Source organism: Lepidochelys olivacea (assembly GCF_965140295.1).
Source record: "Lepidochelys olivacea isolate rLepOli2 genome assembly, chromosome: 19".
Taxonomy (NCBI): Eukaryota; Metazoa; Chordata; order Testudines; family Cheloniidae; genus Lepidochelys; species Lepidochelys olivacea.
The window spans coordinates 3,202,022-3,216,205 of record NC_140429.1 but is presented as its reverse complement, the minus strand read 5'-3'; the positions used below and the strand labels follow the sequence as shown (position 1 = coordinate 3,216,205).

At 52.1% G+C, this 14,184-nt stretch overlaps 1 protein-coding gene across 1 annotated transcript; it reads left to right on the top strand.

Annotated features, from left to right (window-relative positions):
• Window positions 1-728: 728 nt before the first annotated feature.
• ADPRS (ADP-ribosylserine hydrolase) lies at window positions 729-14,174 on the top strand. Its single transcript, XM_084652433.1, has 6 exons — window positions 729-969; window positions 3,635-3,731; window positions 4,699-4,906; window positions 5,022-5,206; window positions 6,410-6,510; window positions 7,105-14,174. Exons 1-6 carry the CDS (start codon window positions 744-746, stop codon window positions 7,395-7,397), a joined length of 1,110 nt encoding a protein of 369 aa, XP_084508559.1. The 5' UTR covers window positions 729-743; the 3' UTR covers window positions 7,398-14,174.
• The last annotated feature ends 10 nt before the right edge of the window (window positions 14,175-14,184 follow it).

Here is a 14,184-nt window from a genome sequence, read left to right as displayed (position 1 = left end):
TGAACTGCTCTAGTTCTCAGCTGGGGTCACCTCTCAAGCCTAATGGGATTAGGGTGACTAGCTGTCCTGATTTTATAGGGACAGTCCCCCTATTTTGGGCTTTTTCTTTGATAGGTGCCTATTCCCCCCTCACCGCCTCCCGATTTATCACACTTGGTGTCTGGTCACCCTAAATGAGATTTAAATATCACTAGTGATAACTCATTCACTGTGGATCCAAGTCTGGAGGAAAAAGGAAGGGCAGGAAGGTAGGAGCACCCCGCCGTGAGTGCTGCTGAGCGACCTCTTCTCCCCCCATGCCCAGGGCACAGACCCCAACCTCCCTTGGGGTCCAGCAGGAGCTTCCTCTACTCCTGAGCTGGGGCCTACCTCCAGTCTCCTCCCCTTGGGGCCCCGCCCCCACCTGACCCCTGCCCTCTGCTCTAGCCCCGCCCTCCCATGGGGCCCCGCCCCTCCTAGGTCACCGCTCCTGCGCTTTAGCCCCGCCCCCTACTCTAGCCTCGCCCTCCCCTGGAACCACGCCCCCTTCCCCTCAGGTCGCCGCTCCCCCAGGCCCTAGCCCCGCCCCCTGCTCTAGCCCCGCCCCCTGGAACTACGCCCCCTTCCCCTCAGGTCGCTGCTCCCCCAGGCCCTAGCCCCGCCCCCTGCTCTAGCCCCGCCCTCCCCTGGAACCACGCCCCCTTCCCCTCAGGTCGCCGCTCCCCCAGGCCCTAGCCCCGCCCCCTGCGCTCGGCCGGAGGAAGATGGCGGCGGCGCTGGCGGGCGGCTCCCTGGGCCGGGTCCCCGCGCGGCTCCCCCCGGCCCGCGGCCGGTTCCGGGGCTGCCTGGCCGGGGCGCTGCTCGGGGACTGCCTGGGCGCCGCCTTCGAGGGCAGGGACGTGGTGGGGCTGCCCGAGCTGCTGCGCTACCTCCGCGGCCTGGAGCCGCCGGGCCGGGCCGGGGGCAGCGCCCAGGAGGCGGAGAGCAGAGGTGGGGCCCGGGCCGGGGTGGGGTGGGGCTCACGCCGCCGGGGGTCCCCCCGCCCTCCCCGTCCCCTGGGGCCTGAACCCCCCCCGCACCCCCTGCGTCCCGTTCCCCCCCCTCGCGGGGCCCGAACCCCCCCGCACCCCCCGTGTCCCGTTCCCCCTCCCTCGCGGGGCCCCAACCCCCCCCCCGCACCCCCCGTGTCCCGTTCCCCCTCCCTCGCGGGGCCCCAACCCCCCCCCCCGCACCCCCCGTGTCCCGTTCCCCCTCCCTCGCGGGGCCCCAACCCCCCCCCGCACCCCCCGTGTCCCGTTCCCCCTCCCTCGCGGGGCCCCAACCCCCCCCCCGCACCCCCCGTGTCCCGTTCCCCCTCCCTCGCGGGGCCCCAACCCCCCCCCCGCACCCCCCGTGTCCCGTTCCCCCTCCCTCGCGGGGCCCCAACCCCCCCCCCGCACCCCCCGTGTCCCGTTCCCCCTCCCTCGCGGGGCCCCAACCCCCCCCCGCACCCCCCGTGTCCCGTTCCCCCTCCCTCGCGGGGCCCCAACCCCCCCCCCGCACCCCCCGTGTCCCGTTCCCCCTCCCTCGCGGGGCCCCAACCCCCCCCCCGCACCCCCCGTGTCCCGTTCCCCCTCCCTCGCGGGGCCCGAACCCCCCCCGCACCCCCCGTGTCCCGTTCCCCCCCCCTCGCGGGGCCCGAACCCCCCCCGCACCCCCCGTGTCCCGTTCCCCCCCCCTCGCGGGGCCCGAACCCCCCCCGCACCCCCCGTGTCCCGTTTCCCCCCCCTCGCGGGGCCCGAACCCCCCCCGCACCCCCCGTGTCCCGTTCTCCCCCCCTCGCGGGGCCACAACCCCCCCCGCACCCCCCGTGTCCCGTTCTCCCCCCTCGCGGGGCCACAACCCCCCCCGCACCCCCCGTGTCCCGTTCTCCCCCCTCGCGGGGCCACAACCCCCCCCGCACCCCCCGTGTCCCGTTCTCCCCCCTCGCGGGGCCACAACCCCCCCCGCACCCCCCGTGTCCCGTTCTCCCCCCTCGCGGGGCCCGAACCCCCCCCGCACCCCCCGTGTCCCGTTCTCCCCCCTCGCGGGGCCCGAACCCCCCCCGCACCCCCCGTGTCCCGTTCTCCCCCCTCGCGGGGCCCGAACCCCCCCCGCACCCCCCGTGTCCCGTTCTCCCCCCTCGCGGGGCCCGAACCCCCCCCGCACCCCCCGTGTCCCGTTCTCCCCCCTCGCGGGGCCCGAACCCCCCCCGCACCCCCCGTGTCCCGTTCTCCCCCCTCGCGGGGCCCGAACCCCCCCCGCACCCCCCGTGTCCCGTTCTCCCCCCTCGCGGGGCCCGAACCCCCCCCCGCACCCCCCGTGTCCCGTTCTCCCCCCTCGCGGGGCCCGAACCCCCCCCCGCACCCCCCGTGTCCCGTTCTCCCCCCTCGCGGGGCCCGAACCCCCCCCGCACCCCCCGCGTCCCGTTCTCCCCCCTCGCGGGGCCCGAACCCCCCCCGCACCCCCCGCGTCCCGTTCTCCCCCCTCGCGGGGCCCGAACCCCCCCCGCACCCCCCGCGTCCCGTTCTCCCCCCTCGCGGGGCCCGAACCCCCCCCGCACCCCCCGCGTCCCGTTCTCCCCCCTCGCGGGGCCCGAACCCCCCCCGCACCCCCCGCGTCCCGTTCTCCCCCCTCGCGGGGCCCGAACCCCCCCCGCACCCCCTGCGTCCCGTTCCCCCCCCCTCGCGGGGCCCGAACCCCCCCCGCACCCCCTGCGTCCCGTTCCCCCCCCCTCGCGGGGCCCGAACCCCCCCCGCACCCCCTGCGTCCCGTTCCCCCTCCCTCGCGGGGCCCCAACCCCCCCCCGCACCCCCTGTGTCCCGTTCCCCCCCCCTCGCGGGGACCGAACCCCCCCCGCACCCCCGTGTCCCGTTCCCCCCCCCTCGCGGGGCCCCAGCCCCCCCCCCGCACCCCCCGTGTCCCGTTCCCCCCGCAGCCCCCGTGTCCCGTTCCCCCCCCCCTCGCGGGGCCCGAACCCCCCCCCGCACCCCCCGTGTCCCGTTCTGCCCCCTCGCGGGGCCCGAACCCCCCCCCGCACCCCCCGTGTCCCGTTCTGCCCCCTCGCGGGGCCCGAACCCCCCCCCGCACCCCCCGTGTCCCGTTCTGCCCCCTCGCGGGGCCCGAACCCCCCCCCGCACCCCCCGTGTCCCGTTCTGCCCCCTCGCGGGGCCCGAACCCCCCCCCGCACCCCCCGTGTCCCGTTCTCCCCCCTCGCGGGGCCCGAACCCCCCCCGCACCCCCCGCGTCCCGTTCCCCCTCCCTCGCGGGGCCCGAACCCCCCCCCCCGCACCCCCTGTGTCCCGTTCCCCCTCCCTCGCGGGGCCCGAACCCCCCCCCGCACCCCCTGTGTCCCGTTCCCCCTCCCTCGCGGGGCCCAACCCCCCCCCCCACACCCCCTGTGTCCTGTTCCCCCCCCTCGCGGGGCCCGAACCCCCCCCCCCGCACCGCCTGTGTCCCGTTCTCTCTCCCTCGCGGGGCCCGAACCCTGAGTGTCTAGAAATACAGCCAAGTCTTTTACACTCCAGATTCACAGAGAATTCCCATGGCAGTAGAGAGATGGGATTGGGATTCTAGAGGGGCAATGGGACCTCTTGGTGTTTGGATGATCATCTGGTATTTTTGCCTTCTCTTTCAGAAACGCTCTGCTACACAGATGACACAGCCATGGCCAGGTGTGTGGTGCGGTCCCTGTTAGCCAAGGGAGAGTTTGATGAAGTTGATATGGCCAGGAGGTAAGGAGCTGCAGTCAGCACAACAGGGAGATCTGTGTTGCTTTTGCAAGTAATAGAGAGTGAAAGCTAAGCAGCCACTTTGAGCTGTTCCCATTCAATCCAAGAAAGTGCAGAGGAATTCCGTCTGCAGTGGCCGCCTATTTGTGTGGAAAGACTAAAAAGAGCATGGCCCCAATGCTGCAATTTGGCCTGTGCCTGCAGGGTTTGTGCCCTACTAGATTCTCATTGACTTCAGTGTTATTAGAGCGGCATCTCAAATCTGATGTTGAAACTAAACGGGGAAAACTGTCAATGTACCACTTGTGTTGTAAGCAAACAAGTTCGTATACTTTTGTTGTTAAAAGCAGTTCAGTTTTTCAGAATTGTTTCCTTTCTAGTGTACTTATTGGTTTGTATACTGTTTCCTTTTTGCACTTCCCTGAGCTTTGGGCAATGAAAATCCATGAAGTCAGTTTGTTTTATAGTCAGTTTCCCTTTCAGATACTTGGTGCTGAAGTGTTTGGGTTTCAAATGCTGAAAGGCAAAGGTTTAATTGTTTAAAAACTGCCTTCCTTGGACTTGAACAAACAATATTTCTGCCTACGTGTGACTAGTAAAAATGTTTCCAGTTATTTTTTAAAGTATATCTTAAAACAATCAAAAAGTCAAGAGCTGAAACCAGTGATTTCCACAAATAGATGTAGTTAGTACAACCACAGGGTCCAACCTCTGTTATCCTCATCCACCCAGGTCTTTGGGGCAGGGATTTTTCTTTCTATGGTACATATTTGTACAGCACCTAGCGCAGTGGGGCCATGATACTTGCTGAGATCTCTGGATGTTACTCTGATGCAAATAATAATAAGGCTTTATAAAAGCTTCTTTCAAAAAAAGATTTTAGTAGCAGACCAAATGTAAGTTGACACTGTCCTTGTCCAGTGTGGTTTTTCTAATTCCTGTGTAATTGCTGCTGTTTTACCTTTGGCAGATTTGCTGAGGAGCATAAGAAGGAGCCGGATCGGGGCTATGGGATGGCAGTCGTCAAAGTGTTCAAGAAACTTCTGAGCCCCAAGTGCAGTGATGTGTTTGAGCCAGCCCGAGTGCAGTTTAATGGGAAAGGCTCCTACGGGAACGGTGGTGCTATGAGGGTAGCAGGCATTTCGCTGATTTACCCTGATGTTCAGGATGTGAAGAAGGTGCATTGCAGGGGGGTTGTTCAGGCACTGGGGCACCCAGATCTCTGCTGATGGGATGGGGTTTGGTGATTATCTTTCACTCTGGTTTCCTAATGATTTTTTTTTTAATCCACAGTTTGCGAAGCTCAGCGCTGAGTTGACCCATGCCAACTCACTTGGCTATAACGGAGCCATCCTGCAGGCTCTGGCAGTGCACTTGGCCTTGCAGGGAGAGCTCAGCCGGGAGAGCTTCCTGGAGCAGCTGATCGGCCACATGGAGGATGTGGAGGCAGATGATAAATCTTTGGCTGATGCACGAGCGTAAGTAGGGCTGAGTAAGCCCCTCTATTAGTTGCATTGTGTCCCCCATATGGAATTTGATCTAGTTCACAGCAGTGTCTTTCTCTTGACTCTGTACAGCTGTCTACCTAATGCCTCATAGATTGCATTCTGTCCTGTCTCGATGATATTCTGTGCATGGGAAGTGAGATTTTCCTTCATGTCATTAGGCTGTGTTTTGATTTTAGCTGCATGGCTTTTCCTGTGACTGGGAAACTCATGTGTTTGAAAAATACAGACTCATTGCCTCTCTCTAGAAGCAGCTTGCAGAGCCTTTCTTGCCACACACTCAGCTGCCATGAGCACATCTCCCAGTCTGTCCCAGTGTGAATGTCCTTAGAGTGAGGAATGAGAAACTCCTCCAGGTTCCATTTCCCTCTGCCTCTCCCCCTCAGTCCAAACCAGTTCCTTTATGGAGTGGAAGAGTGTGGCTGTGATTCATAAAAGCCGTCCAGTCAGTTGGGATATTGCTCTGATGGCTGCATGCTGCTAGGTCTAGCTTCTCCTCCCTGTTCCGTAAGCAATTTGTGAGACTTCACAGAATCACAGAGTTGGAAGGGACCTCTGGAGGCCATCTAGTCCAATCCCCTGCCCAGAGCAGGACCAATCCAACTAAATCATCCCAGCCAGGGCTTTGTCAAGGAAATCCCCTTCTAAGGAAGGGGATTCCACCACCTCCCTAGGTAACGCATTCCAGTGTTTCACCACCCTCCTAGTGAAAAAGTTTTTCCTAATATCCAACCTAAATCTCTCCCCACTGCAACTTGAACTTCAGTTAGTCCTCTTCCCATATCTGGCCTTTCCAAGAGAGTGGACTTGCTGCAGACTGGTAAGATGGGTCCTTTTTTCTCCTCTGAAGCCCTCATTCATTCATTTCAGTTTGACATGCTCTCAGAACAGGTTTGCTTTGAGGTTCTTGCTCGTTCTCCGCATTTGTACAGGAGATCTCAGTAGACAAGGCCATGGTTCAAACACCTGGAAATGTGGGAAGATTCACTCCTACAGCCACATATATATAGCCACTAATGTTTTGTCTTCTGGAAGGTCTGCCTCCTGGGAGCCCTCTGGACACCTCTTCACATGCTGGATTGTATTAGATCAAATCATGCAGATTGCTCCCTGGTGGCAGGAAGGGAGAAGTCACTGGAGCAGAGCATTTGTTACATTCCTGTCTCTTGTCTCCAGGATGGGTTTTGAGGAATTACCATTTTCAAGGCGTCTTAAGAAGATCAAGGAATTTTTGGAGCTTAGCACCATTCCTAAGTCAGATGTATTGCTTGAGTTAGGTAAGCACCTTTCTTCCTACAGGGATTCCGGAAAAGCCATGGGGCTGGGCCAGCTTAGGGAGCCTGTGGTTAGTGCTTTCCTGGATTTCTTGCTCGCCAGACCAGCGGGGGTTGGATGTGTTGCAAAGACTTCTTGTGCACTCCCTGTGGAAAGAGTAAGTGTGTGAGTCACTCTGCAATGACTCCCTCCCCGAGGGCAGCTTTGGTGGATGAAAGGCTATCTTTCCAAGAGAATAATAATGCCTAATTTTCCAAGATCTCCTGTTAATGACAGTCCGTCAGTCAGAACTTCCTTCTGGACACCTGGCAACCCAGGGATGTTACAGGTTAGGCTGTGCATGGGCTAGTTCGGTGCATGTTCCCTGACTGGAGTGGCAGGGGCATGCTGATCAGGAACAAGACCAGCGGAGAGCATGGGATGGAAGGAAACTTGCATAGCATCTATTCACACTTCAGCTAGCTTGAAGCAGCCATATTAAAGTTTGAAATTGCCGTAAGACAAGCTCATGAACTAAAGGGAAGGGATTCTGTTGTGGAAGGTTAGAGATGTAACTGTCCTGCTCTGTCACTGAGTGTGGTTGGTTTCATTAACAGGCAATGGCATTGCTGCTCTGGAGTCTGTCCCCACTGCGATTTACTCCTTCTTGCGCTCCATGAAATCTGACCCAGATATTCCTCATCACTACAACAACCTACAGAGGGTCATCATCTACTGCATCTCGCTGGGTGGAGACACAGATACTATAGCTACCATGGCTGGAGCCATTGCAGGAGCGTATTATGGGGAGGAGCAGGTACCCCTGTGCTGGGAGCAGAGCTGCGAAGCTTTTCAAGAGACAGAGATGCTGGCAAATAGCTTGCACGAACTCTACAGCCAACGACTTTGAGCCACAGAAGTGGTGTCTTGTGCCAAGGTTAAAGCAAGTGGCTACCTCTGCCTCACTGATCAGATCCATAGTAAATGGGTCGACCTTGTCTTTAATGATCTGTATCCTGGTCAACTCCAGAATGGCACTTGTTGTCATGTGTCGTATGGTAGAAGTGAGACTTGGACCTTGTTTTTCTGTTACAATTGATCTGGAGGGTGCTTGCACGGAGAGCTTTGGACGATGGAATTTGTCCCACCAAAGCACAAAGGCAATATCTGGTTTCTGATGAGATTTCTGCTTCTTACCAAGGCCGCCTCTCCTGTCAGTGTCTTGTTCTGTCATACGACTTGTCCAAGCTTCCTGGGTCTAAATTCAGGAACCATCTTCCTGTCATCTGTTTCCAGATTCCACAGACTTCTATTCAGATGTTCACAGTCTAACCTTCAGGAAGCACTTGGGTTGCGCTGTACCCATCTTTCAATTCTTTTGTTGTCTTTACTCTCTGCATTACACCTGTGCCTGACTCCCTAAACTTTCGATTGCTTTATGCACCAGATTGCGACCTTCCAGAATGCTGCTCTTGCTTTGCTCTCCTCCCAGTGCCTAATCAGTAGTGTGCTATGCTTGCACCCCATTCTGTACACCTGGTGTCCAGTGCATGTGGCTAGGTCACTAGTAAATCAGTGGGAAGAGATGTAGTAAAACCTAGTGGTACCTTAGGCCTAAATCTTGGTCCCAGGGAAGTCAGTGACAAAAATTCGAGTGACTTCTATGGGAAGAGGATGCAACTCTAATTGCTTTCAACCTCTGCACGTGGTTGGGATTGTCTATAAGTGGACAGAAGGACAGTTTCAGTTGAGAATTCACTTCTGTTAAGAAAGGGCTCATGTACTAGGAGACCCTACAAATGGTAGAGGATGTATTAGAAAACAGTGTTCTGCAGCAGGGTGTTTAAAAATGTGCCCAGTCAAGCAGGCAGAGAGGAAATAATCTGAGTCTGTATGCAAGCTGAATTGTGTAAATAATGTGTTTTGAAATGTCTATAGTAATTACAGAAAACAAAGAAATAAAAACCATCCTGTTTGCAGGCAGCTATCATATGGAAATGGGTATAAATCCAAATGTTCCAAAGTAATTTTACATATATATATTTTACTAAAGCTGGGAAGTGAACACATTACTAATAGGGGGCTTATTTCCTGCTGATGTCTGCAGAAAGTTATTGTGTGTACATATGAACAATCTGGTTGTAATTGGGTTATTCCTCACCTTTCCTGTACTTTGCTTCCCTAGAGTACCAGTCTATTGCGTGAAGCTTTAATGGATTTTCCGTATACACACGACTATTTGTCCTATAAATATGTGGAATTATGAGCCCACTATATTTATAGACTATGCTGCAGATCTGAGAAGTAAAACATGTCTTCAAGAGATTCTGCAAGAGACTTCAGAATTTTCAAGGAAGACATTTAAAAACAAATTTTCTATTTAAACTGATCTTGTTTTTCTTTTGAATGCAAAGAAATTGTGGAGCTTGCACAAGTTAGCTGTTTATAAATTCTAGATTTTCCTAAGCTAGGATTGAAATGTGCACCATAAAACATGCACAGGCTGTTTTTCTTAAAAGTAATCAAATCACTTAGGATCGTTGAAGGAAAATACAGGAACAGTGGCTAATTATCAAAGTAAAGGAGTTGTGTTGCATAAGTCAGCCATTAGCCTGGAGGCTTACCTGACCTCAGCCTCTTTAGGTAGCAAACTAAAGTTTGGACGACTTGGACAAAGAGATGTTCTTTATACGTGCTTTGCCTGTGGAGCCTTTCCTAGCTGGGGTAGAAATTCCTGACCGTTCAACTGTAGCTGAACTTGGAACCCAGTAGGGAAAATCTGTATGCACATTTGCGCAGACTGATTGGACTGGAGCCTGTTCTCCAGCGGTGGTGTGTAGGGATGGGATTTTCCTGTGTGGAAACCTTGTGTATCAGTGGCAGGCTCTTGAAGTGTTGCAATGAAAGTGATAGCTCAGCTGCAGAAGGCCTTGGTCATCTTCTGTGTCCTCTTTCACAGCTCTGCCAACCAGGTCCTGGTCTTTTCCTGGGTCCTTTGACGTTCATGCAGAGCACAATTCATCTACTGGTAAAAAGCTCAGTGCACTTCAGCCAGAGCAGATGTTAGTCCCCAGCAGCATTTCCCATATGTCCAAACATCTGTGACCAGACAGGCTCCCAGCAAAGAAACTGCACTCAGGCTTGTGTAGTGCATGCGATGATGAGTCATGAACATCACCGGAGCTATAGTTGATGGGCTGAGTAAGGGACTTGGAGCCAGATTTATAAATGATGCCTTAACACAACAGGAAAACCATTACTTTCCCATCACCTTCCTGTCTGGGCTCCCCACATTCTTACTGTAGCTTTCTAGGCTTCCTCAGTATCAAATTTCCTCTGCAGTCACCTCCTATAAGCTGCAGTATAATTGGCTGGAAAGTGCCCTGTGCGTGTTGTCTGTAGTTGTAATTTGCCAAGCCCTGTCCACCTGTGAAGCTGGGACACTGCATGAGACCATTGGGTCTGTTAGCAGGAGCAGAGAGATCTGTCCCCTCTCCTTGGGTTTCTTTGTTATAATATTGCAGACAGCTTTGAATTTTAGCGCAACTAGTTATTTCAGTGCAGAGGGTATTTAGCCTTTACCCTGCGTTATGTGCAAAGGTGTTTGTGCTGATGCCATCACAATGTGGGATTTGGGAATGATCCTGTTTGCGTTTTCCCAGATCTTGCCTCGCTGATGATAACGGTTCTGAAATTAGCCCTGCTCCCATCTCCCTTCACATGACTGATTTTGGCCTTTACCAAGCAGCATTGGTGGGGGAAGCTGCACTGGGTGCAAAAATAGTCCTAAGTGCACTAATGTGATAAGTTGACAGTAATTTTACTAGATCATAACTGCACTTTAAATGCCACCTTTGGGCTTTATTGTATGTCATTCTATTTATAGTTTTACCCTCTGCCTATATATTTCCATGTATGGGGGCAGCCAGCCCCTTGCAAGGCTAAATTACAAGGGGAATCATAGGAAAAGCTTTAGGCTATCCCCTCTGCGCCCCCCCCCCCCCCCCCTTCTTTCAACACTCAGCCTGAAACTGCTTTGTTACGGTTTCTTAAAAATGTTTCTCCGGAAAGCAGGCTGAAAGCATTTCCAGGCCAATTAGTGGCATCTTGTGAGGAGCCAGGCCTCCTGCTTCATTTGCAGTAAGTTTAATTCTTGAAATCTGCTGTAAAAACTGTTCTCACAATGGCTGCTTTTGTTTACAAGCAGTGAATGGCGTGAGTGTCATGGTAAAAGTGCGGAACGCCTGTTAACGATAGAGGCAGTTTAGTGCATCAGTCATACCGTGCCCTGAGTGGCAATTGCATGCCCCCAAAGTATTTCAGTGCTGGAGTTTTCGCTTCAGAGTCTTGCTTGTAGAAAATATTTGCAATAAGGAGCAATAGGTGACAAGGAGTCAACTGCTGGAGCCTTGCTGCTAGAATCAGTTCAGATTAGTTATTATGTATAGTGCACCAAAAGTGTCTTGCACCAAAAGTGTCTTACGCCCCTAAATGTAACAGGGTTTAAAGGAACATGTCAACTTAAAATTCACATTTCTGCCTGCAAGTGTTTCGTTGGCTATAGTTAACAACATTCCCAATTAGGAGAGAAGAAAACAAACTGATATCATCAATGATGCTTAAAGCCCAAAGAACTGAGCTGCATTCTCACTGGCTTCTTTTAATGGGGAAGAAGGTAAATGGGTAGCATGGTCCGTATACATAGTGGAATTTGTTATGGTGGCAAGGGTGGTCATAACCAGTTAGCACAGTCTGGTACTCTTCATAGTTTTTGGAAGCTTGAATAGAAACTCTGCATTTTTACTTCAAATTCCTGTCTCCTTCCCCAGCATAGAAGGCACATGCTGCTCTCTCCTTGAGAAGTAGCTTGGGAGTGAGCTCCTGGCGTTGGGTTCATTTTTAATTTCTAGCAGAACCCCATTTTTCCAGGAAAGGAAACTCGAGCACTCACTCTTGTGCCTTAAATTCCTCAACCTAATAATTGCCAGGTAAAAGAGGAAAAAATGTTGCAATATTTGGAAGGCCCCAAATTTCACCATCTTCCTTTAAGGAACTTCTGGACTGTTGCAGTGCTGTAGTGGCAATGTGGAATAAGTGTTTCCTGTGTTGATCAGGGAGCAGGATAGATGCCCTCTCCTATTCTCATTCTCTGAAGCCAAGTCTGAATTGAGTGGGCAGCCTGGAGGTGACAGGCTTTGAATGAAAGCTGATACCCTGAGCCTATGCCAGTTCTGCGATCTCATTCCAGTTCCTAGGGGGTCAGTTACGTTACCAAAATCAACCCGCACCTTTGCCACCAATTGGTCCACTCAGTGGCAGTCTTAACGGATAAACCATGGACTGAATGGGCTATGGAGGCTTAAATACCCCTTCCTTTGGGTGCACATTGGTGGGGTGTTGTGGGGAAACCTGTTTCACTGCCAGTGACCAGGATGTGTTCCTGTTGTATGAAGAGAAGTGAGGACTTCTGTATCTAAGGCTGTGCATATTACAAAGGAGAGCTCATAGGGCAGGCAGGATACTATGAGCTGAGACCTTCGATTATGGCCAGACTTATACAAGGGTATTTCAGAAGTAGTACTTTGAATACAGAAGCTTCGTCTTGTATTTTGGGTGCTGGCCGGTGCTACAGAAGGTGTGGGTTCAAATCTGAGCCCTGACATGGGCTGCCTGGGTGAGTGGAGGACTATTCCTGTGCCTCATGTCCCCAGACAATGGCTATATTAATCTTTCCTTCGCCTGTTCAGACTGTAAGCAGGAGCAGGGGTTGTCTCTTACTATGTGTAGGTGCTTCTGCAATACAAATAAATCATAATAGGACAAAGGCACAGCTGAGATGATCTTTTATACAATAAGTTTTATTGATGTTGCATCAATACAATCAAGTACTGTAGTTTTAGTTCTGAAGAGGCCAGTTTCCGATCACAATCAAAGAGAAGGCATTTTAAACCAATTTTACTATGACAGACAGTGCATGTAATAGGTATTTTTACAAAACTAAAATCCTCTATATACTAGGTTAGAAAAGAAGATACTCGAGGCAAACTTTAAAAAAAAGTAAGAACTTGTATATAAAAAATGCACACTGTAATGTAGTTTTCATAGTTAAAAATTGACAAACTTCATCCATCCCAACCATATTTGGTGTGTGTGAGACTGATACCAAAATCCCAAGTGCTCACACCCATGACAGAAAATAAACCTTCCCGCTGGCAAATATTACATACTAAATACTTCAAAAGAAATCTTCCTGACAATATCTGGTTTATTGAACACCTTCCCTCCTTCACCCTGTGCATCGTTTCCTAGCCTCCCTGTGTGTGTAATATCATTGTCATTCAATTACTGTGTAAACGTAACAGGTTATAGAGCTGCAGAAGGTTGATTATGGTTTCTGCTCTGCACGTGAAGGGAAAGTGAAATTGCAAAATATTTTCTACAGAACTGAATGAGTTAATATTTGCATTTGGTTATAATGTGCATTTCTGTCACTGTTTTTGCCAGCCAGAACCAGAGGATTGAATTAATAACAAAACCAAACCAGGACTGAACGTAGGTTAGAACACAGTATAAATAAGTTGCTTTGTCGAGTAACAGGCTTAAACTTCCACCCTTGAGTGAATTTTCAATGGTGTGGAAGTTCCTTACCCTACTGCAGGTAGCATATGTAAGTTACCATCTCTGCCTCTGGCAGTGTTACGTGGTACAAGGAGTGAGACCTCTTTGCTCTGAAATGAACGGGTCTGCTCTAATATCAACTTGAGTTCATTGTGGTTCTCTGCAGGAAAATACATTTAAACCAAGGAGACAGAAGCCCCACGCCGGCACTGTCCTTTCAAGTGTAGATTTGAAGAGAGGAATTGAGCTCCTCCTCTTCAAATTTTAGGTCTTTACTTTATGGTTCCTATTTTGAATGGGAAATCAAAGAACCAATTACCAACAGAATCTGGGCCATGAATGGCTCTGACATTCTTCTGCCTTCAGGAATTAAAAACATCTGACAGAATTCAAAATACCAGGCCGTATTTGTCTTTGTTAAAAGTTCTATTGCTTCACAACCTGCTTCTGTAAATCAGAATAAAAACTAAAACAAAGGGGAGGGGAGACCCAATTCCAGAAAGATTCTGTCTGAAATGTTAGGCTATGGTATTGTTTTTTCTTTAGCTTCCTTCTTTTTGTTTCCTATTTTGTAATTCAGGGAGGGTGTGTTTTTATAAATGGAAGCCCTGGATGGCAAGACACACAAACACAGTGTAGTTTAAGAAGAAAAAAAAAAATCTATGTTTAAATAGTTATCTACAATAAATCTGGAGAATAATATTAAGTCACATTCTTACTCTTTTTCTCTCCTTTGGCCATATTACAGGCATCATTGATATTTGAGAGTAATGAACATTGAGCTATTGACTGAATGAATTTCAGCTGTTTTCTTAGGAACACATCTTTGTAGAAAGGAATTCAGTATATTATATGTGGCTTAACTTCAGCAGCGTTCTGTCTAACCAGGAAGAGAAGAATCTCTTTAGTAACTTTTGAATGCAATGGTCTGTAGCCATTTTACCCTTACCACAAACTGCAAAGCAACAGGGTTCAATTGTTCCAGTTAGCAAAGGCCAGAGCAGCCATGTGATCAATAGCTGTGCATACCAAAAGCTGTAATAAACCTTGTAACCCATATTAATATCAATGACATTTCA

Bases quoted from the DNA above. Each gene is read 5' to 3' on its own strand.
- ADPRS (XM_084652433.1), top strand. From the start codon at position 744: ATGGCGGCGGCGCTGGCGGGCGGCTCCCTGGGCCGGGTCCCCGCGCGG. The intron at 970-3,634 runs GTGGGGCCCGGG...CTTCTCTTTCAG, and splicing joins CCAGGAGGCGGAGAGCAGAG to AAACGCTCTGCTACACAGAT. The intron at 3,732-4,698 runs GTAAGGAGCTGC...TACCTTTGGCAG, and splicing joins GAAGTTGATATGGCCAGGAG to ATTTGCTGAGGAGCATAAGA.